Source organism: Falco punctatus (genome assembly GCF_963210335.1).
Source record: "Falco punctatus genome assembly, chromosome: 4".
Classification (NCBI taxonomy): Eukaryota; Metazoa; Chordata; class Aves; order Falconiformes; family Falconidae; genus Falco; species Falco punctatus.
The window spans coordinates 65594200-65620735 of record NC_137583.1 but is presented as its reverse complement, the minus strand read 5'-3'; the positions used below and the strand labels follow the sequence as shown (position 1 = coordinate 65620735).

General features: G+C 44.2%; 1 protein-coding gene across 16 annotated transcripts in view; it reads right to left on the bottom strand.

Moving 5' to 3' along the window:
* PARD3 (par-3 family cell polarity regulator) overlaps nucleotides 1-25698 on the bottom strand; it is a 481499-nt gene extending 455801 nt beyond the window's left edge. For 8 of the 16 annotated variants that reach the window (XM_080384290.1, XM_080384279.1, XM_080384291.1 and 5 more), the window contains exon 1: nucleotides 996-1782. In XM_080384290.1, coding sequence (XP_080240416.1) covers nucleotides 996-1115 — 120 coding nt within the window. In that variant the 5' untranslated portion in view covers nucleotides 1116-1782. Of the gene's footprint in view, nucleotides 1-995 lie in introns of all 16 variants that reach the window. The other 8 variants (XM_080384287.1, XM_080384292.1, XM_080384280.1 and 5 more) reach the window with 4 other exon arrangements.
* Nucleotides 25699-26536: the final 838 nt, after the last annotated feature.

The window sequence follows — 26536 nt, the reverse complement described above, 5'->3', positions numbered from 1 at the left end:
TAAGTGTACGGAGCGTCAGGAGGGCTGAGGGGAAAAGCACGCCCGGCTGCCTGCATGGATCAGGTAGAGCACAGGGGAACGGCGCTGCTCAAGTTCTCAGCCAACGACGGTCACATTGTCCCAACAAACCAGTTGATTAAAAAGAAGTTTGCAGCACCCAGAGGAAAGTACAGAAAGAAAGAAAGAAAGAAAACCACACACAACGAAAGAAGAGAAAAGCAAAAAACAAAGCCCAACAAGTCGCCTGTGGCAGGAAAGCCAAGTGTGCAGCTGCCTGCGCACCCACAGCCAGGGATTTCAACATGGGGCTGAGGGCGGCCGGCGCAGGCGGCACCGGGCTCAGCCCCGCCGCGGGCCGGGCCGGGCCGCCGCTCCCCGCGCCCCCGGGCACCGCGGGCGCCTCACGCACAGGCGGAGCCGCCCCCCACAGCCCCCAGCGGCGCGGAAGTAGCGCAGGCTACGCCGGAGACCGCGCTGCGGCGGGGCCCCCCCGGACCCTCGTCCGGCCCGGGGGGGGCGGCCCGCGGGGCGCAGCCGGACGCCCCTGCGGCGGGCTCCCCTCCCACCGCCCTCCCCGCCGGGCCTGGAGGGCCGGGAAGCCTGGGGCTGGATTTCCAGCTCTCCGCGGCGAGTCCCGCCTCGGCCCCGCCACCGCCGGCCCTTGCGCCGCTTTCCCGGCCGGGCTGGGGCGGCCCCCGCGCCGACACCCCCGGGGGCCGCCACCTCGCCGCCAGGCACCGGCGAACAAAGGGCCGCGGCCCGCCAGGCGCCCGCGGGGAGCCGCGCTGGCCGCCGCGGAGGGGCCTCCCCCCCCCCCCTCCCGGCTCCCCTCGGCGGCGCCGGGCACACGCTCCCCGGAGGGCTCCGCCGCTGCCGGCCGGCCCCGGCCCCGCTCCCGCCGCCCCAGCGGGGCAGCCCGGACTTTCCCCCTCGCTTCCCTCTCCGCTCCGGGAAGCGCCATATTGATCGCGGGCGCCGCTCCCCGCGCCCCTCACCTTGGCGATCGCCTTCTTGTACCGGGTCACCGCTTGCTGGATCAGGCTGAAAACTTTCATGTTCCCGTCCCCGCAGGGCACGACCACCCGCGTCCTCCCGAAGCACACGGTGACTTTCATCCTGCGCGGCCGGGGGGGCTCCCGCGTCCCTCCGGCCCCGCGCAGCCTTCCTCCTCCGCCTCCTCCTCCCCCTCTCCGCCCTCCGCCACGGCCGCCCCCCGGCGGGGCGCGGCGCTCAGCCCCCGGCCGCCGCCGAGCTGCCGCTGCAGGCGCGCTGGCTCCGCGGCCGGCGCGGCGAGGGGAGGGCGGCGCGGCCGGTGCTGCCGTGCCGAGGGAGCGCGGCCGAGCGGCGAGCCGGGGGCCGCTCACATGCCGCGGCGCTGCCCGCTGCCCTGCGGCCACCTGCTCGGCGCCTGCCCCGGCGCGCAGCGGCGGCGGGCGGGGCGGTGGCGGTGCTGCCTCCCCGCTCCGGAGGCGTGGGGCGGTGCAGCGGGGCGGGGGCAGCCGGCCGGCTCCGCGGGGCGCTGGGCAGCGCGGCCGGGGCGGGGGGCGCCGGCGGTGCCGGGCGGGGAGCGGGCCCGGCGGCCGGGGCTCGATACGCGGCGGCGGCACGGCCCGCCCCGGCGCTGGGGCGGAGCGGAGTGGGGCGGGGGTGCCCGGACCGAGCCCCGGGGGTGTGCGGCGGCGTCCGCCTCGCTCTACCCTGCCGGGGCCCGGGACGGCAGGGCCGAGGCCGAACCAGCGCCGGGAGCCCCGAAGACCCCGCGGCCCTGGCCCCGGTGGCGCCCTCGGGGGCGGGCGGGCGCTGCCTGCTGCCCCGCTTCCTCAGTCCGGGGGGCGCGGGGGAGGCCGGCAGCGAACGGGCGCAGCGGCCAGCGGAGGGTTCCCGCTGCCCCTGCCGGCGTCTGGCGAGGGCCGCCGGGCACAGGCCAAGTCAGACGGTCTTCGTGGTCCTTCGGGTGTCTGCTAACGTAACAGAACCCGCACAGCAAAAACGGGTGCGGCATCAGTAACACCCGCATCAATGGAACCGCTGAGCAATCTGCTGCCCAAAGCCATCAGATGTCAAAGGGTTTTACAGATATCACTCATGTTTTGCAGGGATTTTGCTGAGGACAACGGAGTTGCACAGTTGGCCGGACGTTCATCTGGCCTGCCAGCATACTTCTCTGGGGTAGAAATAAGTGATGAAGCAATTCAGATTAACTACAGAGTGAAGGCAGAGTTCAGAGGACAAGAAGGCAGGGGAAAAAGCTTTCTTTTTTTTTTTTTTTTCTTTTTTTCTGAACTTCCATACAGTACTAGAGACATGAAGTTGAAGGCAGATTTGCAGCACATAACATTAACATCCTTCTACTGCTGCACAGGGCTCCTGGACACGTGTCCTCCGGTGCTCCCTGCCCAGCAGCTGTCTCGCTGGCTGCCCGCTCTTGGTCTCATAGCAATAGTTGTAATAAATAAAAACTTCAAAACTGGTACAAATGGCAAAACTGTGTAGCAGATACACAGTTAAGCAGCAGAATTAATTCTATTCTGAAAACATCAAAGGTGAAATTTTTGCCTAGTTTAGTCCAGGGTAAGGTGAGAATGGCATCCCTAAACCTTTGCATCCCAGTTAGCAGTTTCTAGGGAAGTAAATGGAGTCAGTTTATATTGGTTTGCTCCCATGTGTATCTGGTCCAATTTAATTCAAGTCCATGGAACTTTTCCTACTAATTGCATTTTGGAAAGCTTTGGGGCACTTATAAGATCAAATGGTCCATCTGTTGACCTACAGATAATTCTAAGCTTAGATGTTAATTTTATTGCCATTACCCACCTGAGTTGCCTGAACTAATAATATAGATGAGGATCTGAATTCTCTATGAGAAACAGTAAACAGGGAACAAGCACACCTGCCATGTTATAATGTTTATCATATCCCCAGTATTCACTTGTGTAGAATAAAGACAGGAGTTCAGAAAGACAGACATGAAATAAAACTGGAGTAAACAGTTTACAGCTCATGACTGAGACAACTGAGCACACTCCACATTTTTATGGTTATAGCTCACCAAATCTATTAATGGAAGATGTTGAAAATTTCCATTAAGTTGCTGTTTCTGTACTTTTTAGGTGATCATAAGAGCCACTGGAAACATACCGAGAGGATGAAAGAGATATAAATCCTTGGTTTAATATACATGACCTGAGAAACTTGCAGAAACAGATGTAAAAACGTGAAGTCAATAGAGACTCTTCCAAGAGTGTCTTTAACAAGCAGTTTTACAGTGGCATAGACTTTGTATTGTTCAACATTATACTTCAGCTGTCCTTTATGTTTAGCAGCTAAAACATAATGTTGCATATCAGGAACTTTACCACACTGCTATAAAGCTTAGTATTAGATACAGTTGCTGGTCGACAGTAATTATTTCACTGCTTAGACACAGCCACAGGTTTTTCATGTTTTTCTGTGATTTAATTCCTGCTTTTACTGTCTTTAGTAAGCTTCTTGGCAGTATTCCCAGCTGTTCTAACAGTCTCCTGGGAAAAAAAAAAAAAAAAAAAAAAAAAGGTAAAACAGTTTAGAAAGAAATATTGATAGTTTTTCTATTAAACGTGTAAAACAGGAAACTTCAGTAGTGAAGTACAAAGAAAACAAGTTTATCCTGGGATCTGATAGAAGGCCAAAACTTAGACAACAGACAGAGATACAGACATACACACGCACACACAGACACACACACGCACGCGTGATACATACATACTGTGGAAACATTTTGAATACATTTATCCAGTACAGCATTTGTTGATGTCTTAGAAGGAAGAATGAGCTTTGACAAAATAACAAGGCTGTGAGATAGTCCAAGGTCTGATTATGCAAGGTAAAAGAAGTACAAAACATTATTATAAGAGATTATGAGAAAAGGATTATACTAATCAGGAGAAAAATTGGCAAGAGATGCTAGTTTACAAAAATTACAACTGCTTTCCAGGTACTTAATGTGAGGACACCATGTTGCAATATGGGTGGCATATATACAGTTCTGGATGTTGAGTTTTTCTCGGCTAATACCCCATAGAACCTGACGATTCATTATTAACTGGTACGTTGTTGGAAGATTTCCATGAAAAGGCAGTTATCTGTCTGGCAGGAAGGAGATGGATGGAAAGAATCAGAGCTACCTATTACTACTGATTAATATTCAACTTCTGTTAAAAATAGCCACCGGGTTGAAATCCCGCTGCAAACGTGCAAGGACTCAAGGACTGAGAATCCTGCAACTCAGTGAAGATCACCAAAGTCATTTTTATCTGAATGTTAAAAATATTCAGGCAGTGGAATGCTGCTGATTCCCAGAGCTATTTCACAGTTTATCCTGCTTTTATACTCTATATCAAAGTTTTTTTCTGTAATAATTCTCTATGTGCTCACCCTGGTCTGACAAGAAAACACTGATTCAGTGTACAGTATGTTTAAAGTTCACAGAATTTTAAAGATAGATGTTTCCTTAAGCCAAGTAGAATTAATTCAGAACTGTGGAAAGACCAGTGTCAAACTGAAGAGTAATAGTGTTCCTCAAAGAATTAAAGTAAAAAAAAAAGTTATTAAAATCATATAGAAGTCAAAGTTTTTTACAAAATAATAAAAGGGTAGCTAAGTTATATGAAGCAGACAAAAAAAATTAAACTCTGGCACCTGATATGAGTACAAAGTGCCATTTGTAAAAAATACTTAGTGAATATACCAAACACTACCAGGTTTTGATGATTTAAGGTACCTACGTGCTGTTTTCCATACCTTCACAAATCTGACAAAGTTCTGAATCATTTACATTTTACTCTGAGTTGCTAATTTTACCAAATTAAACATGCCTGTGACTATTTGAGGTCTTCCTGAGGGTAACTTTTTAGCTATAGGAGTTGATTGACTTCTCTGCCGTTGTATTTTGTGATTTTTCTAGTACATACTGCTGGTACCTCCAAAAAGGAGCAAGGCAATGGTTCCTAACATCTTGTTTTATGAATGAGACAATCATTAAAGCTTATTAAGTAATTGTGGCTAGCTCTGCCCTGGAAAAAAAATGAGGCTGAATAAAAAATTATTTTCTACAGCTTCTCAAAAGAGGCTGGGATTTGGGGAATGGAAAGTCCTCAAATCATTAAAAAGTAATTACAGAATCATGCAGGTGCTAATGTCAGACTTGGGAGAAGCAGACACACAAAGTTCGGGAAGAAAAGAAGAGCTTTCTTTGTGGTATTATAGAAGGAAGAAATTGTAGTAAAGAAGAATCCACGATTGCGAGGAAAAGCCACAAGACTGTTGACCCTTCCAGGGGCTCCAGCCTGTGCCTGAAGCAACTTCAGGTAACAAAAAGGTGGTTAGGATTAAAGAATGTTTATAGGTGAATTTACTACTTTTTTTGTCTCTATCTATACTGGTCTTTTTAAAGAAGAATTTTAGAAACTCTACTTTTTAAAAGAATTCTCTTCAAGGATTTTTAATAGTTTTCTTAATAATTCTCTGTGGTTTTCAGCTGTCATCAAACTGTTTAAATGGGCATGCTTTCTCTAAGATATATCAAGTAATGGCTTTGTTGTGCTGACAATTGGGAAGGCCCAAGCTAGCATATCGAGTCACTCTGTGGTGTGGGTGTTTGGAAATAATCCACAGGAAAGGAAGCAGAATCGTTAGAGGTCTACAAAGTGAAAACCATGACCTATATGGAAAGAAAGAAGATACTGGGGTTGTCCAGGGCACAGAAGGGGCATTGCCAGAAGATGCCCGAACAGTCTTTGTGCATGCTGAGTGCTATGGACCTATACCCGGAGCTATGAATTATCGTAAGGAAAACATTCACACAACTAGCTTTACGCAGCCCCAACTCTCATACCACATACTGTATTTGTGCTATGGGCTGAATGGAATTATATTTGCATAATGATACAGGTAAAGTTCTGAATGTCCCCATACTGCAAAACATGTATCTAAGTCAGATGTTGGAGCTGGCCATTCTTTGTTTGCCCTTAGGGCCATGGAGAGTCTGCAGCTCGGTTCCCCACGGTGCTCAGGAGCCACCACAGGGATCGTGCTAGGAGATGAATGATCTGCCACCTTCTCTCATGCCCTTCCACTCACTGAAGCTCTTCTGCAGACTCCAGCCATGCTAGTGGGAGCAATGTGTCTGCTTTTGGGATGTGAGACCAGTTATCCCCACAGTCCACCATCAGTTAGAGCTTCAGCAAGCTTTCCAAAGGGAAGAAAAAGGAAGAAAGAGAACAGTGAATGTTAGCAGCTGATACCAGAAAATCCCAACAGAATTTCACAGGACAAAGCAAAAGAACTTTTACAGATTTTGAATTTTATTCCTGACCAATTTCAAAGGGCAGCTCTAGACATTCGGTCACCAGAGCTTCCCAACAACAACTATGATAATGAAAAAATAATGACTAGATAATCTAAGTAGAGGGGTCATTGCTGCCTAGCTCTATAATATTGAACACAAACATATAAACGTAACATTAGTAAAATTGAGTTCTTAGCAACTTTTCAATTACCATAAACTAGCATTAAAAACTGTAAAAATAGTAGAACTTGAGGGATTCATGACCACCACAAGAAATCAAGGTGAATGTTGTTAATTTACAGAAGACTGAACTACAGGGTACTTGTAGAATAAATGTTTTTAAGACCCTAGGATGTTTGTTTAAATTTTGCCTGAAGGATTTGAGAAACTTAATGCTTTCCTAAAAATATCAGAGGTCTTTGTCAACCTTCGTCTACAAAAGCTACTTGGAGACATTTTGCCTCTGCTGAGAATTTATTGGATGTTTTCATCCTCCTTTCCTTCTTTCTGCCTGTCCAGAAGTTTGCTTTTTGCTTTTCTTCCAGCCTTTACGTTATTGATGAAGTCCCTGGCACAGATTTCCAAACTCTGAAACACAGAGTACAGGATTCCAGCAACTGAAAAGGCTTGTGGAGCCTTTTCACTGGCTTCTGTGGGCTTTGGATCAGGCCCTAAGGCCTTATCTACTCTACTCAAATGATGAATAAACAGTATTAACACAGAGCTACAGTATACCGGGCTCTGTTTGACAAGTACTTGCCAGAGCTGGAACTAATTCAGATACCGTCAGAGGAACCCATTTGCTGAAGAGAAGCTATGCCAAATTATTTGCCACAATCAGGTTTTATCTATTGATGAGCATTCCTGAAAAAATACCTTCCTGTGACATGAAGAGGAAGACCCACAGGGTATGTTAGTCAAAAGGCCCATCAAAAGATGATAGTACATATATTCCACCATACGAACTATTCATGTGGTTGATAAACATATTTCTCAGCTGGTGTTCCTCTTTAGGGATCCCTGTTCAATTTCTCTCCCTGTTCCCATCCTTGTTGGGCTGAAAGGGAATGGGATAGTATCATGGCTTTCAATAGCAAGTTGTCTCGATTGCAGGAAATTATTGATAAAGCATGAAGGGAAATACATCTTCTGCTCAGCTTCTCCTTGTGTCAATGGTAACAGGGACGACTGCATGAGGTAAGGATATTGCAGCAGAGACTTTCCAATTTGCACAGCAATTTAGGGGGATATAAATACAGGCGTGCATTTGGAACATGTCCATCTCTGTTACACATGGAGTTAAATGCACCTCTGCTGCTACTCATGCAGAAAACACACACTATCGCTCCTGCAGAAATGTTTGCTCCCGAGCAAAGTCCCATAGCACCTGCAGAAAGCCTTTTCCAAGTGCACAGACCAGTAGACAAGTGTCAAAGCATGAAGGACGGGCAGGGAATGAATTACATGCTTCCTTGTAGGGAGTGTGACCAGGATACACATGGTCACCTTCACTGCTGCTGCAGAACTACTCTCTGACAACTTCAGAAAAATTCCAGGTATGCACTATGACCAGACTCAAGCATCTGTAGCTCCCTTTAAAGAGGAATAGGGCAAAAGCAGACAGCTGAAATTTGGACACTGCTTTTAAGATCATTCTTGGCTTACTTAGAGAAGATGAAATAAAAAAAAGAGTCGGAGAGAAATGACACATGATCTGCTTCACTTTGCTTTCTCCCATTTTCCTTTCATGAACCTCAGTCTCCTTTCTCCTCTTCCTCTACTGTCTTTTCTTTTCCATACCCAATCCCACTTCTCCTTTCATCTCACATCCTTTTATTGCCTTCCCTTCCTCTTGTCTTCCTTAAAAGTATTTGCAGCTGCTGAAATCAGTAAAAAGAAGACTCAAATGAAATAGGAGAATCCCCATGAGCTAAAATACATGACAGATTGTTACATACCACCAGTAATCTATTTTATTCAAGACTGAAAAGATGATGACAGTAAATGAGCAAGTTTTCCAAAATTCACTTCAGTGTTTTACAGTGTAAGGATCTTTTAATTCTTCACAGAAGCAGCCCAGTAGCTTAAGTTCGTCTGCAAAGATTTAAAATCTGTAATCGATACCAAGTTGTCTTCTCCAATACAAAGCCGAATAACTAGCCATAGCACAAGTAGGACATCAACCCCATCGAAGTGCAGCAGGCAAGGAAAGCTGAAATCAGTGGCAGCAGAATCGTTTGGTCAGATAACTTTTTGGTTTTTATTCTGTTGTTGACTATGCTGATGCATGGGCTACAGCATGCCACAGGAGTGTCTCTGTGGAGAGCAACAGCAGAGCAGCCTGAGAGCCACCACTCGGTGCCAAAAAAAGCCTTCACTCAGGTCTCATCTTGTTTCACTGAACAAAAAAGGCATCCTCTACACAGGCCCTTCAGCAACTGACATTCCAGTACTCAAGGAAACACTTAGCAGTGTATTTAAAAAGCAGGATTTCTCACATGTTAAAATTACAGCACGATCTTCTTCAGTACCACACCTAAGCATGGGTCCGGCTGCCTTCCACAGGGGCTGTGTTTGGATTTGAGAGCAGATTAACTCACGCACCCAAACCAAAACAGATAGATCAGACAGACAACATTAGCTCTACCGATCTTCCTGCTGCCATGGAATTGCCAACACAGGAGTCTTCTAATTTGCCAGAAGTTCACACTGCAGCTCCATGGTAATCCAGCCGACACTGCAGTTACATCCATCATGGCATCTGTTCTAGGTTTTCATTTTATCCTGAGTTTAATAGCTATTCCCTCATATGGAGGTAAATGCGCATCATATATGCCTCAGTAATATTTTCTACAGTTTATTTTCTGTTTTGAAAAAAGAAAACAAAAACAAAAACAAAAAACAAACCACAACACTTCTTACTAATAAGTTATTTTGAACTTAAATTATGTCTCAAGTTGATGACTTGAAGTGCAGTAAATCACTAGTACAGGATATTGCTTAATACAGAAAGACAGTGGAAATAAAGCATGGAATATTGGTATGCAAGTGCATTATACCCAAGAAACTATAACCACTTTCAAGGACTGAAAAATTGGCTGTCTTTCCGACACCACAGAAATTACAAATGCACAGCCTCACCTGAAATCCAGGGAAGCCAACAAGGAGTTTAATTACGTATAGGCTGTTGCAAGAGTTCGATAATTAAAATCTACCAGGGTCAAACAACCATTTTCTATGAAGGAATACAGTTTATTCTTAACCTGTTAAACTGATAATATAGTAGATAGGGGTGATTCCTCTGACACATGGTTTTGCAAATGCATTTTCTTCCTTGCAAGATTTATCAATATGCTGCTGAAGTTTTCAATTTTTTTTTCTTACAGAATCCAATACCTACTCCAGCTCACCGCTTGAAACCAGACTGCACTGGATGCTGCTGTGTCTATACTTTTCCCACCTGAAATAGATCTTAAAGTCTAAAACCACTGAGAAGGGATGCGAGTTCCACGTTTTCCAGCTCTTATTGTTGCAAAGTGCAGCTACAATGGACACCAGTACATTAAAGCTGGAGAGAAACAGTTTACCCTGCCTGGGGGTTTTCTCCACCTCGCTCCTGGAGGTTGCTGGCCTCATGCTGCAAACGGCCAGATGACACACTCTGAATCACTGCAGTTTAGATCACATTGTCCGAAGGCAACCTGAAATGGCCAACGTACTTTAAAATACTGGCTGATAAACTGTAGTAGTTCAAGAGCTGCTTTTCATGTTGCTGAGCTGTCCTTGTCCCTAGCAGAACAAGCAGTGGTCACCGGTTACAGCTTTGGGCTGCCTGTTCCGTGAGTCACCCTCCTATCTGCGAGGGCTGTCTGTTTTTGTATTCCGAGATTAATAGCTTTGATATTTAGCCCGGCTGTTTAGCCCTGTTCGTTTCAGAGGTATGGGGAGCCATTACACAGACGGGGGCTCTGTTCCAGCTGGAGCTTTTCACACAGCTTTAAACTGCACGGTTTGGGCAAAACAGAAGGTGTTACCAATACTTGAGAGTCATCTGTCCAATTCTACCTATCCAAACTTTCTGAAACACTAAATACTCACCACTTAGTATCTGTAGATCTCAGCCTGGTTTAGATCTGCTAGGGTTTTTTAGCGTATTTTATTAGCGTGTTCTTGACCTCTGCCTTCACCTGTTCTCTGAGGTTTGCTTTATTTTTTTCTGAGTGAATAACTGGAGGCAAAGCATGTGGACAATTTCTTATTGTTTTTTATATTAGCAGCGTTCTGCAAGTAGCTTAAGTTTTTTACAGTGTACTCATCTCAGAAAGGAACTATCTCTGCATATTTTCACACACTGAGATTGTTACTTGTGGTGGTGACACCTGGGAGGTGCCAAAAAACTGAAAAAAGTGTATGGTACAGATTTACCATATAATTTGATATTTTAAACAAAACAAAAAACCCCACCTTGAATATATTTAGCTCAGTCCCATAAGCATTAAAATTCACAGCAAACTGGTTAATTTGTTAAGGGAAAGACAGCCAATGTGACTGCTCATACATTATGTGATTTATGTTAGTACTTAACCTCCTAATATTTGCTTTGACTTACATGTCTGCCACAAGACCCGCTGCTTGGCCAGAATCGTTTTGGCAGCCTAGTAAATAAACAGCCTTACCAGAAAGCTGTGTGCAGGGAGTGATTTTTTCTGAGAAATTTCAATTTGATCCCATCCTCTCCATCTTTGTTCAGACTTTTCTGCTGATGCACCTAGTTAAGGGCTGGGGTTTTTTTCAGACAAGAAACAACTACTATGTGTAATCTTGCCATTCTTCTGTACTTCCAGGCACTCTGTTTTGCACATAGCAATTATCTGAACTTGTTCTTCTCTTGTGGTGACTGCAGTTCATCATTAAAGTATTATATATATATTCTGACAGTCTTTGCAGGACAGCTTCATATTCACAGCACCTTCTTGCATTCTTAAATATTCTACAATGTATATACTTTCCTGCATTTTTTAACGTTTCAAGCTTTTAGGATATGATGATTTTTTCTAACTTTTCTAGTTGCATGTTTCTCTGTTTCATCGGATCTTAATGTCACCAATTCCCTTTGACTTTTTTTTTTCAGATTTTCTGAATTGCTTATGTAATATTGATATTCCTTTCTTCTTCTATTTTTGCATTTCCTCTTTGCGTATACTGATCCATGATATCTTCAATAATTCACAGCTGCTTACTAAAATAATCTTACCATCCCTAATGCAAACACAAACACAGGCCCAACTGAGGGAGATGCACACTGATGAGTTATGTATATAAAGCCTTTGAAGGAGGTTCTTTTTGCTAATATTGCCTCTCTGTTTCCCCACCCCTACCATGATTTCTCTTTCTGTTCATCTTTTTCTGTGCAGCCTTTTTCTCCTTTGGCAGTTTTCTCCTTTCACAATGTTCCTTGCAGCTAATCACCAGAGCTAAGAAATATCCATCCCTGCAGCAAGCCACAATCCTCCATGGCCTCAAATTTCTTCAGCCACTAAAGAAAAGGTAAAGATCCCCTCTAATCACACTGCCCACAGAAGGGACGTGAAACTGAATATCCGGACACATGGGCTGAGCGAGGGCTTTCCCTGAGGCTGCACAGGTGGGAGCAGGCAGGATTAGACCTTTGTCTGTAAATACTAAAAGATCAATGTGGCTGCAGCTGTCAACATCATCAGGAGACTTCTCACCTGCACTAGTGGAACTAATTGTAAAGCACCATCTTAGCGCGTGGGAGGCTGGAGGTAATTTTAGTGACGGTAAAAGGTGCCAGACTTATCAGACATGGGAGATGTTCTTCTAGATTTCGCTTGTGTAGTGCTTTATACCCACACTAACTCAGTGTAAAACACCATTGCTGGTTTGACAGGGGAGTTTTGATTTAATAATCATTAGCAACACTTGTTTTGCAGTACTAATGACTAGTTTTGGCTTCACAGAACAGGTACTGTATAGGCAGAAGGATTAACAGCGTCATTTTGCTGGTGTCTGTCTATTCTGCTGTGGAGTCAGCACTTTCATGTATGCAAAATTATTCAATATATCTTTGGTACCGCAACTAAGCAAATTAACAAGCTTTCTTACGCATCAAACCAGGGATGACATTAATTTATTATTGGAGAGCACTGCACAAACACACTCAGCTCTGAATGATCCTGTGCTGTACTTCCTCGGAGACAAATCCACATTTTCTAGTATTTACGGATTCTGGAAATGCTTAGGAAAATATGCATATTGTGTTATCTTACTAACTGGAGACATGACAGTTATTAAAAAACTTCTTTTTTTCTTAGCTTGCCCCACAGCATTTTAACAATTGTGGTGAAATACTAAAACAGATACATGAAATGCAGTATATTTTTATTTTGTTGAACTCTGTGGGCTTTACTTAAGGGCAGAAGGAGAATATATTGTTATTGTGCTCTGTAGCTGGGTCAAACAAGACCCAGCTGTTGCCTCTATTTGGGATTGTCAGTCAAAGCTTTTCTTATGTGAAATTTAAGACATTTCAGAGCTACCGGTTTCATCAGTCATAGCAGTCAACGCTGGTGGTCATTTTCAGCAAAGGTATGCCCAGGACAAAGCCTTCAGTCCAAGACCCTTGACTGAAAAAGGGTGTAAGAGAGGTTGCGTAGTAATACAACATTTCCAGCTGAGCTTTGGTGTCTGCAGTGGAACAGAATGGATCCGTTGTGAGCCCAATGTGCCTTCACACTGCAGGAAAATTTGGCTCACTGTCACCAAGTCACGAGGCTTAGGCTTATATTCATATTTGAATATCTGCTCTGAGGATTACACTCCTACCAGGGAGCAACTAATGCATCCAGGCAGTCCTGCCCTCCCTGGGGGCAGACGTTCCTCTGGACTCCAGCGCTTTGTTCCCGGAGCTGCCTAATCCCGTCCACGCTTCAACTTCCACCAGCACAGACTTTCTCAACAGTCATTTTATAGAAGCTTTTCACTGTTTTATTCTCACCTGATGATGAAAGAGGCCTCGTAAAGCACAGCTGCCCTTGAGAAAACACCACAGAATGCCTGCCTGCCCAAAATGCCATTCTATTACTTCAGCTATCTCCTTTTTCTCCCGCAACCCAGAGAACAACAGTGATCTCTGAGGCTGATCTGACCAGTTTTCTTCTTCCTTTTGACATCTGTCTCTCTGGCCACAACTCTTCTGCCAAAAGCAACATGGACATAGATTTTGGACTCCACTTGTCCCCCCTACCTGCCTGCTCCCACCTGTCCCTGGCATTGCAATGATTTCCCATCTGACCACATTAATATCTCTAATCAAGCGGGCTGAATACAAAGAGGAGCTGCAACTCCACTTTGTGACCAGCAGCTTCCATTACATATGCCACCACCCAAACCAGAGACCTGTGCAAAAGGATTAGTTTCCTTAGTATTACTTTGTGATGTTGGATGTGTCTAACAGGGATGGGAAGTTCACGAAGCTGAGAGAACAAGCGATAGATCATAAAAATGTATGGCCCTGAGAAAAATCCTCACAAGTAGGCTTGAGTGAGCCTGAAATAGGATTTAGATCTGAGAAACTGCTGCTGCTTAAGATCTACCCTATACTAATGGAAAACAAGGCTTTGATTATAAATAAACTGGACCGTGCCACAGACACACCTGATTTCATCACCAGTTTCTCATCAGACCGTGGAATAACCCACAGCACTGAACTTGACTGTTCATGTCAACCAGAAGAGTCCAGCAAGTTTAAAATATAGATAACTGTGCAAACAGTAAATAAGCTAAACAGTAACCCAAATTCAGGCAGCTTTCAGCTTTGTTTAAAAGACGAGTAACTACTTCACTCAGCCTGTTTTTGGATCCAAGCAGAGCTGGCAGAAGAGAAAAAAAACCCCTCAGCTCTGGCAGCCAAGGGCAAAGAAACAATGTGGGGAACAAAATGAAAGTTACCTTGCAAATGGCAAGTTTCGGCTTGCTTCTAACTGCAGTAATAAGAAAGCAAAGTGATTCACTCTGGCAAAGTTTTCCAGCTTGAGGAGCTTGAAATAATACGACCGCCCACCACAACTGCAGCCTGCGACTGAGCTTGGGGAGAAGGGGGGGTCAGCCTGAGAGTATTGAGGTGATATGGGGAAGGTGGAGATGGAAAGTTCATTTTGAGAAAAGTACAGATAAATGGTGGCTTGCTGGGGAGGAGGGAGAAGAGGCAGGAGGGGAAGGAGCAATGGTGGTGCAGTCCTGTAAAAATAAAATCGGGTAATGATGGTTTGTTCTGTGAAAGAAAACCTATTCTGCTCTTTCACAGCGGCTGGGAGATGGACGTTCGTACATGCCACATAGCGCTGCGCCTCGGAGGAATCACCAGGTCACCATATAAAGTCTGTTTTGTGAAGGAAGGGACATTTTAGAGATGGGGAGGAAGGGTTGAGTGACTTACTTGCGGCAGGCTAGTAAAAGAGGGCGGGGTGGGGTGGGGGGAACCCAACCAAAAAAAAAAAGACCAAAAAACACCCCACATTGATTTACTGCCTGAGTGTGGTTAATATTTATCTAGATGTTCAAACTGGATATCAGATTTCAGCTTATAAAAAGTTGGCCAATCATAGCAAGATTTTTCAACTAAACTATTAACATTTTTCAAGTACAGACACGCTGATACAACTTAAAAGGAAAGCTACAAAATAGCAGGTCTCATTATTGTCACTTAAATAAAACCTCCAAGACAGTTAATTATGCATATGTACTTTTAACTTTGTCAAAATGTATGTAATAGGCAATAAATTTAATTTTCTCAACCTATATTTAGGTGGGCACACTAAACTTTTTTCTTTTTTTTATTATTCCCAAATCACTTATCACCAAAATTGTACTTTGTCCCCAGGCATTTTCCTCATTTCTTTCTATTCTGTAATTCAATGACCACAAAATTGCATGAGCTTAACTACAGAAAGATTAATTTTAGGTTGTAACTGTTTCATCTTGCTTGGGTGTTTCTCTTTGATGACCATCTGTGCTTGATAGTGCGATACCCACAGTTCATTTACCTTTCTTAAGAGTAACTTGTGTTTAGTGGTTTCAGTCCTATTCAGTGTGTACACCCTTAAAAAAGTATCAATGGGTCTTTTGATGCTTCCATAAAATTTTGAAGCCTATTGACAATAAGCAGCTTTTTTCACTTGCTGCTTCTTGGTGGCAGCACCTCAGAGGTCCACGGACCACAAACTTAAACCTATTGAAAGCCTCCGTAGCTCCCACAGACTTACTCCACCTGTTCTGCAAATGAGCCTGACTTTAACCTTGAACTAATGAACACTAAAGCTGTGGGCAATGTATGAAGTGCATATACATACTGCACGGGACACATGTGAAATGCATAGGCTATGTGAAATAGGAGCTTATAAAATTGGTAAATAAACTCTCATTTAATGGAGGTATGAAAAAATGCTGAGGTCTGTATCCAAAACTCACGTTTCTAGCTCCTTCCTTCCTGAACATCCAAAGGAAGAACGGGCTGTGTTTGGGCCTGATAGTTCAGCAAGAACCATTTTAAAGCCTGAGTGTACAAAACTTGACTGCAGCATGGTAGGACAAGCTCATGGAAGCCTCCTCCTTCAGCAGCCTGCCTACCCCTCCAGCCCTGAGCAAGGGTTTTCCCCAAGGGTTGCCCAAGCCCAGGGAAGAGAGAGCTCACAGTGAGCCGCACCCACAGGTATAGGGTGAGCAGCCTCATTTTTTTTTTAAAAAAAAAGGTTTGAAAAACTCATATTTTGAAAGATCCTGGTCACTGGCATGGAAGATTTTCTCCTCTGATGGCATTCCTCGCTGATTTGTTTTTATAAGTTTAAGCACCGCTCTGCTGGTACAGCTGCTGCCGGAGTCCTGCCAGAGGATCCATAATTTCTTAATAGCTTCCACCAATGAGCTGTCGTGTTAACAAAACAGAAGATGAGAAAATGTAGTTGTAGAGCAGGCAGATGTAACCTGAGGCTAAGGAGGCAGCCACTCGTAGCACCTTCTCTAACGTGGCCCCAGAGGAAACCTGGAACCAGCATACCCAGGAGCAGGTGGGATATGACCCTCCCTTCTGAAACCACCGAGTTTCTGTCCACCTACCTAGACATCTAAAGCCTCAACCAAGCTTCAGCTGTGCACCGGGGCCAGCCGAGGCAGGGAAACAAACCCAGGAGGTTCCACGTGTCCCATTGACTTCTGATGAGGGGGCCCAGCAGTAACACACTGACAAGCCAAGCCGTCAGCTATTCAAGACGATCAAGAGCAGTGACATTCCCACATTTTCAGAGCTCTCAACAAACATAGCTAATTAAGTCTTGCATCATCACTGCAGTTACACACAAGTAAGTATTCATCTCCCCTCTTGACAGAGGAGGAAGCTGAAGTCTCGGGGGTATCTAGGGGCACAGAGTGAGTCACTGGCAGAGCTGGAGCTGTATTTTAAGAGTTGTTAGCTCCAAGATCGCTGCCTTTTCATTTATTAGATTGAAAAATGCCTCTTTCTCAGTGTGAACTAAAGGGAAGATAGGGAATATTCTTCCATTATCAGTAAGAACAGGATAACCTCTTCCATGACATTACACCAACCAACATGTTGTGGCTAATATGCAGTACCATAGTGTCTCTCTCATTTGGGGGGGGCTATTCGGGCAGGAAAAATGAGAAGAGGTGATATAGGGAGGTCCTGGGCGCCTTGGGCACGGCTGGCACACAAGACAGGGAGGGTTCATAAAGTGCCCTGCTTTCCTCCCAGTCCTTCCCTCAGCTGCCTCCTGCTCTGCAGGCATTGCTGCCTGCAGCTCAGGGTTAGCCACCCCGCTGCACTGGGAGCCTTCCAAACTCAATAGAACCAGCTCCTACCCCAGAAGTGTTACACGAAGACACAACAGGTGGCTGAAAGAGAGAACTGTAGAAATAAGTTATCAGTGAAATCAGCCTCTCTCAGGCCTGTTTTTACACTTTTTTAAAAAATAACCATTTCCAAATAGAATATGCACACACGAGTTCATTCAAATTTATTAAATTTATGTCATAATTAGGATTCAGGATAATCTAATGTACATATAATTACCTACGGACAAAAAAAAGTAGGCGTGTGCAGGGGCGTCTGAAGGCAACGACTTCTTAAAGCGAGTGTTGCCTAAACTAACCTGCCTCGACTTGTAACAATGCTTTTCCCAAAGCGTAACAGCTGGCCAGCCTGCTGGGCGCAGCACAACCGGAGAGTGCAAGTCAGAAATTGGAAAGGTGGCACGAGCATCACTTCTCTGTCAACTCTAATCTCAAGGTAATTTTCTGAACGGCCCTTTTCCTTTGGCTCTGGGCGTGCCTGACGCTGCTATCAACCCCAAAGGTGCTTGGGAGCAGCATCCTGGGAGGGCACCTCCAATCTCTGCTCCCTCTCCCTGACTCCAGCAGCAGGTATCAAAGGATCGACAGTAACCATGAGCCAAATTCCTACAGGACATCCTTCCTAGAGACGAGCTTGCCAGGACCAAATAAATCAGCTTTGTGGGGAAAAAAAAATCAGCTATATTGTATTGCAGGAAATGGTTTAATGTATGTGTTGAGTGATATCACTGCAGATAAATTCTGCCCTCCTTACCTTTTTTTGCCTGGGGAAATAAACAGCACACAGAAAATTCTGAAAAAGTGGTCACCACACTTACAGGCAAGCCATAACATAAATTCACATTTTTGCTTTAATAAAGTAATATAAATTTATGGAACTACCATAAAAAATATTACAGATAATGGTACATGCTGACAGTTATTCATGTTTCTGTATTTAGAACTCATCTAAACTGAGCATCTTTCTCATCAGCTGAATTTCATCAATGGCTGTGATTTGGTATGCTTCCTTCACTGAAAATCTGAAAATGTTATTAGTTCTAAACTGTCTAACTCAAAACTAATTTGGGGTACAATTCTGTTCCCAGGAGGACCATCTCAAAATCTGTATTGCAATCAGAATACTTGTTTACCAGGTTAATACCAGGAACCTGCAAGTGGTGTGGCCCAGGCTACAAGATAACAACACAATACCAACTAAATTCAAATGCAATAAATAACAAAATATTTCATGGTCAAAAAGCACTTTTGACCACCCAGTTTTATTCAGTATTGTGTTCCACACATCCTTTCTGTTAACATTTAAATCGCACTTTTATGCTAGATGCTCATGCCCCAACCCACACATTTTGCTTGTTCTTCATTTTTTAAGTCACAAGCACCTTGGAAATATACTGCTGTAACAAGCAAGACTAAGCCTATACATATGTATAAGAACATAAAACCAGCCATACTGTTTCAAGAACCAATATCCATCCAGCTCGCTATCGTTAACTCCAAAAGTAGTAACAGATGTTTTGGGGAAAGACTACAGAAGAGAGAATATTTTACTGTGAATCTCCACATGGCATTTCTTCCCAGCTTCCAGCACCACATTAAATATTTATCTGACTGATGTGAAATTACATATTTCCATGTTTCCAGATCTCACAGTGCTAGAGGATAAAAAGGACCTTCCAATGCAGAGTAAAAACTTCAGACTGTTCTGAATTAGCTCATCCGCTGTCATTCTCATCACCAAACTCTGCGTTGTTGGACTTATTTTCTTTAGCCCATCAAAGCAACTTGATTAAGAGTCTAGATTAGTGTTCATAAAACACTGGGAAAACTGTAGAAGAAAGGTCCTCAGGGCATAGTCACAGTTACTGTATTATTTATACATGCAAACCTCACAGCTAGCACTGCATATAGGCATTTTGTGCGAGTATCAGCCCAGTGACCTTCTGCTCCAGGGCCCAGGAGGTAAAATCCTTGGCTGATTTTTATTCAGTCCTTTGATAAAGCTTCTGTTTATGTCTCGGAGTGCTGAAGTTTAGCCTGTGGAGATAAGGTTGTCTCTCATTCAAGAAAATATTGTCAATCTCATCAAGGAAAACAAACAGAGGAATTGGGCCAGGTTATAACCATGTGTTTGTTTGTGATGGCACATTTCTAGGAATGCGCTGGCTTACTGCAGATCTGAGTAATTAGAAGAGCTATAGTAAAGTGGAATTACAATTCCAATTTTCCAAACCCCTTGGTTTTCTGTGTAGGAGCAACACTGTCAGCTAACAGCCAGCAAGCACACGAAGCGGTGACAGGCTCTCTGCCACCAGATGCTGTGACAAATGCTCGGTGTTACCAGAACAGCTACTGCGGTGCAGGGCTCAGGTCTCGGGGTGAGGGGGACACTCTGTGCCCCCTCCTTCATCCCCATGGCTCCAGCTGGCATCTGGCTGCTCAAGCCCTCTTCCCCCACTGAGACGTTATCCCTTCATGGAGCCTGAGTCCCTCTGGCTCTAGCTACTGCCACTGTCCCCGATTTACCCAAAAGCCTCAGTGGCAGGTGATGCAGCTGCGCACCGCTGTCTGCCCACACAGAGCCACTGGTACCCTTCCTGCCACCACCCCAGAGAGGTTTTCACAGCACACCATGATGTTCCTGCTGTATCCCCTCTGCAGGGTGGGATTAAGGGACATCTCTGGCTCCTCTGCAGGACTGAGGAAGCCCAGAGATAATCCCGGTGGGGCCAGAGCCTTCCTGGAGCTGATCCCAGCCTCTGCCCATCTGCTTTCCTGAGCCATTTCAGAGGAGGATGACTCTAGAAAGAAGCTGAAGGGCTTAAAATCTAGTGAGCCTCAGATAAATGCATTTCAAGGACTACATCTTCTGCTAAGTCTCCCTGTCAATTTCGCTTTTCTTGTAAAATTTTTGTTTGTATTTTTATCATGTTATTCCTTCCTGTTGCTCTGTGAAAAAGTCTGAGCTCTTTAAACCTTGAAGATTTACTACAGACTTTACCTTTTCAACACTATCTGGCTTTTGGAACATAAAATACGAATTTTGCTGTGATCAGATATATGATTGTGAGGAACTGCCTTCCTATTCCACAAAAAAAAGATACTGAAATTATCTCCTAAATAGAGAAATGAAAACATGAAGCAGCTCCTGCCTCCTGAGCTGACTCTGTCTAAACTTTTATAACATTGCACACACATTATAAAACCTCCGATAGACCCTTATCGAACATAAACGATTTGTTGTATATAGAAGTTTTTAAATCAGACTGAAACTAAACCTCTTCTGAGCCTAATGGCAAGCCCTACCTCTCTGCAGGGATGTATTTCTACTGGAGAATACGTACACCTTTCTCGGTATAGACAGTTGAGTGGTTTCTTCAGCCAGCCGGGGTTTCTTTCTTAGTGTTTCTTATGCATCGTTGCCTTCTCTACTGCCCATTTTCTATGTCAGCAAATGGGCTTTCTTAAAAAGGGTTCCTCCTTTGCAGATTTTAATATCAGGAAAAGATTTCCATCAGACTTTTAATATCCCATCTCACTTTCAGTCCTTCTGAAAGGTATTTTTTTCCCTCTGTATTAGACAGTAAACCTAATTTCCCCTCTGTTGTTATTATTTGTTAGCCTTAATGCACTGTTTGCTGTAAATCGTACTCTGATGAATTTCAAGACACACAAAAATCTTCCTTCATCTCTAGATTTTCTGTGTTCCTCCCTTTTATTAGTACTTTTCTTGTTTTTCCTGTAAAGTTGCATGTTTTGCCTCTAGTTTTTGCTGTGCAGCCATGCACTTCCAAAACAGTCCAAGATTCCACACATCCATTTCACAACCGCACAACAGAGAGCTTCTGCTGGCACGTGATCAAACGCATGGCAAGGTCCTTAGGGGTGAAGACAGAAAAACTGTTTTTTCCACCAGAAAATTCCTTTGAATTGGACAGGATTGTGTCTTTATGATATTCCCCACGTTCTTGCAACTGGTAGCAACAGCTGAATCTGGGAAGAACCCGGAGCAGACCAACGAGCCCCAGCACTACTTCTTTAAAAGCAACAAAAATAGCTTCGGTGGATGCTGTGTCAGCCCAGGCAAATGAGGCTGGGACTGAGCATCCAGCCACTGATGGGGGGTTTGCCAGAGCTGCTTTCTGCCACCCCGCTCCCCTCTGCCCAGAGCCGGCTCTCCAGCACCGTAAGCACAGCAGGCTGCATGGCAGGGGAAGGTATTGCCTAAGGGACCCCACCAGGGAGGGTTTGGGGTTGCATGTACCCTCAGCTGCATCTTTTCTGCTAAACACAGAGTACCTGATGATCACTGACCAAAACATTGCTCAGGAACACCTTAAAAAAATCCCAACTTTTTGTTAATTTTGTGAAGGTTTAAAGAAACGTGACTGAAGGACAGCTTGGGCAGTGTAGCAATCTTCATTCAGGATAAAAATACGTTGCTAAGTGCCTTTTAGGAACAAACTAGCCAAAATGAGAAAAGCTGCTACCTCAGGCAGGTGTTGCACTGGTTGGAAATTTAATGATGTAGGTGAGGCTGAGGAAGGCTGTAGGAGAGTGATGAGGGTTATGGCTTTGTGGAAATGTTCTGGGAAAAGCAAAAAAGGCACCAGAAATGCCAGAACAAAACAAAATAAATGCTGTCAGCACAGAAAGAAGGCAACTGAAGTCTGTGTTGACCAGGGGACTGGGGGGAGGCGCACCAAGGCTGTGAAAAGGAACCACCTCCTGTTGTTTCATTCCTAGTGTCTTCCAGAGAACATATTTTTAGATTTTGTTTCCATAAATGAAAAATAGCTTCTCAAATATGTGTAGCTTGTATCACTTTTCCAATAAAAGGAAAAACTAAGAACCTGAATGTTGACTATGCACTGAATGAACTGCTAAAGAAATCAGGAAAAATTCCCCCACTGGGAAATAAAACCCAATATTCCATATAACAGTAAAAGCATCACCAATTGATACAATCTGGAAAAAAATTCTTGATTAGTTCATGTAAGTTTAGACAGGTACGCATCCACTCTGCAAGCACAGCAACATTAGTGTAAATTTGGAGAACTCCACCAGAGCTGACACATTTCTCAGTTTCACATATATAAAAACCTAGTGGTTAATGACTGTTGGGCTTCAGGGTTTTTTACCTCCATAAAGCAGCAGCACAGACATATTAATCCCATAGGCCCTTCTTCCAGATGAGCAACTCTTGGGTAAAAGCCACCCTTCAAAAAACTCACATTATTCTCCAAGTTCTGCACTATTCTTCTTCCCTGCCCAGCTACAGCAGCTGCCTGACTCTGCCTCCTGCTGCTGAAATTCCCTCCCCACCCACCCCACTCCTTTACATGTCACTGCCAGATGACATATGTACATTTATCATGTAAAAACCAGTGACACAGACAAACATTTCTACTTCTGGTTCTTTCACTTAGCTCAACTGAGCAAAAATTTGTAGTCTTACGGTTTCTTTCTTTCCATTAATTGACCTCATTTCAACTCTAATCCAAACTGTCTGTATTTCCTTCTCTAGTATCTCTTTTTTTTCTGATGTTTGTTTACAATGAAGAATCATTAAGTCATTTCTACAGTGTCTTGGGACAACCCATTGAGCGTCTATACCACATTAGATATACCTGGTAGCTATACAGTGATAAATTTGTGAATAGCAAATCCAATAACTTCACAAGTAGGGAATGTATTTTGTCTTTCCTACTTATTCTTGAATGAATCTGCTTGAAAATTCCCCAAAGACACTAAAATATGTAATTTTAAATGATATGGCTTCTGTGCACTGCTGTAGGTTCCCCCCCCCCCCCCCAAAGTTAGTTCACCAACATTTGCAGATGAGGATAAAAGTGCCGCACTGAGGAGGAACGGATTACCCACCGGTAAAAATCCCAAGAGCCTGCCCCAGGACATGGTTATGGGAATCAAATTAGTCACAGATACAGTAAGCATAAATTTTTGGGTTTTGGTTTGTTGGGGATTTTTTTATGTATCTGTAACCTCACAATTTTGTAATGACCTGCCCAGCTCTTGGGAGACACTTGCTCTGAGAGACTTGCTCTGAAGGATCAGATCTTCAAATGCAGCTGGCAGCTTACTACAGTTTACAAAAAAGTCTGAGTAGGTATGTCCAGAGAGCACATTTTCTTGAATTAAAATAATTAAATGCCAAGTAATTATTGTGCTGCATAATCACTCCCACGCTTTGCCTTCACAGCTAAGAACTCCTGCTTTCCTAGCAAGATACCACTTCTCTTACAAAATACCAATGCAAATCCAAGGTGACCAGCTCCAGTGACCCCAGGTACACTAAAGCATCTCTGTTAGGTTCTACCTTGAGTTATTTGTCTCAATATGAAGACACAGCTTCTCCGAAAGACATAGCCGAAGGGAGGGCGGGGAGGTAGCTCTGGTGCCCAGTGTTGCTGCCTGCCAGCCCCGTATCACCCTCACATACAAGAATACTTGGTACTGATCCCTATCTATCTCAGCATAATCCTTTTCATTAATCCTGGAGAACAATGCACATATTTATTTTAACAACATGTTAAAATAAATATGCAAAACCTATAGCAATCTGATATTAAGACAATCTGCTGTGAGTGCAGGTGGTTACAACTGTTTTCCTAAAGAAAGTGCTGCAGACACGTATGGACTCCCTGAAACAAATCTTCCGTGTGAAACTTGCTTTTCACTGCCACTCCCTCACCAACATATTTGACAGGGACCCAGGCAAGCACCAGCTGTGCCCTTCCATCCATGTTACAGATACACTCTCCAGCGGTGACTATGCACTGTCATCTTTGCACATTCCAGAAGCAGACCCCGTGGAACGATGCTGTTGAACACGCCAACAGCAGGAAAATTGCTTGCCTGGCCTTGCCAGCCCAAGTTCAACTGCTGCCTGCTGCTTTGACAGGCTGGCTGCTGCTTGGACAGCAGCACAAGACCTCCTTCAAAGTTTAAATAAAACTGCAAAAAACCCTTAAAGGCCCACGTAGATGGAAGTGAGGTGCTTAAGCAAACTTGCCAATTGGTTCGTTACACAATAGTTACATCTTGATTGTTAAATAAGGAGTTGTTCTGGCTTGCCATTAAAACGAAAAAGTAGGACATTTGTTGCTATATCAAAAAAGCTTTCCTGCCTTTAGTGACTGTGATCCCGTAAGCTGTGTCGAAAAGACCTGGTGGAGCAAGGGCAGCTACGCTGTGCGCCCATGTCGAGGCAGGCACTGCCACCACCTCCCCCAGACGCTCTGGTCTCTGCTCGCTGGCTCTGGCCATCGCATTTTACAGTGAATCCAGTCAGCCACGGACAGGTGAAGTGGAGCATGACGGTTCACTGATGGATAAGCAGATCAATTATTTAGTGCTTCTGTCCTGGAAGACTTCGCTCAGCATAAATTACCCCTCCGCACTGGCAGGGAGCCCACCTCAACTCTGTAAGACTTGACTAGGAGAGCACTACGTGCCCACGTCTTGTATGTACTTACTATTCTCCCCTTCTAACTTTCTATCTTCTGGAAGTTGAAAACTAGTGAGTTCCATTGCTACTCTTGTTACACGCTTTAAAAAGGCATAAGGGTTGAATCTAGGTGGATAGTTGGCTTTAACATGTTTTTCATAACAATACATGTATTTCTTACTGCTATACAATGGTTTAACCATTTACTTGAGCTGTTATGGCTATCTTTTGCGATGCAAAACATACTTTTAATAGCAGTATGCATCCTCTATTGATACATTTTACTGAATGACATTTTAAAACACCTTTGAAAGGATACACATGCCACATATTTAATCCAGGGACTTTCTGTGCCCTATGACTATTAATGCAAATTTATTTTTTTGTTGTTGTTCCTCTTCATCCTGCTGTTACCCAGGGGGGACCCTCAGGCACTCACAGGGCAGAGGTGATGCAGCGCAGGGTAGGGCAGGCCAGCCAAGGCTGGGCTGTAATCTTCAACGGAGCTCTGAATGCGGAGAGCGTTAGAGCTTTGTAAATAAGTGCTGGGAGGCGGTACTTTAGAAAAATAAAAGTACCTCCATAAAAGTGACAAAACCATGAAGCCAGAAAATTTTGTCAATCGGGTGAGAGCTGGGGATGACATAAAGCTCAAGGGAGGGTGAGGAGGAATTAGGCAGAGCTCCCACCATTAGACACAATGGCTTAAAAACACTGCAAGAACTTTCCTTTCTGCAGTGAACAAAGTTTTTTCCTTCTAATCCTTCAGGCTCCTAGTCAGATGTGGTGACAGCTGCTCATGCTATGACGCAGGGTCAAAAGAATTTTAAATATGACTTTTTTTAACCCTGAAAAAAGCTTCCATTCTTGAAGTAGCTTTCCTTTCTGGCCACCTTAAACCATTGGTTGCCGCACAGTTTGCACAGCTGTGAAGGTCTCAGTTTTAGACATGTTTTAGATAGCTACTGACTTCAAGTGGGTAGAAATGGAGGAAAAAATGAATTTTGAAGGAAACAAATTATGATTAACCTCAGTTTCTACTTTTAATGTATACTTACACTGGTACTTTGGCTTAAATAGCACTAAAGCTGATGGGCATAAATGCTACCTGCATGTCAGGGCATAAGAAATGTAAGAAACAATTAGGCTCATTCTCTAGCAAACATCACATACAATAAGAAAACTCCCATTAACCAGACATTTCTGTTTGTCACATATGGCCTCAAACTGGCGGCCACATGGAATAGAATTACAGCCTATCAGGGAAGAAAGTCATCCTTGACAAATCTTTCTGCAGCAGTCAATCTCATGGATTTCAACCAAAACCTCAGGTTTTCAAACTGATTAAAAGAAAAAAAGAAAAAAAAAAAAAAAAGCAAAAGCAGCAAAGCATTGGACACAGCCAATCTTGCCAGAATCAGAAATGCAAAAGGTACCAACCTGCCCCCAGAAGGTCTACAAGAAATGTTCTAATTCCTCGACCACCAAAGTTTACATCTACACATCCAGCATGTGATACACATCACGCAGTGTACCAGAGGTCCTTGTGGAGTATCTGGGGGTGAAACCCGCCAACCACTATGGATTAGAATGAATTTTCAAATAACAAAAGCACAGTTATCATTTAACCTTGCAAAACAGTAATTCCCTCTCACATCTCAGTCCCAAACCTCAAGGAAAATTAACAAAATATTTAGGTTTAAATATTATTATACTACTATTTAGTATTAATTGTACAGAATAGAGACATTGGTTTTGTGCTCACTGCAGTTGTCTCAGCATCCCATGTCCCTGCTGATTTGCCCCTGTTCTGCAAATGCTTCCTCTTTGTCTTAATCTGTCACCTCTGCTGCTACTGA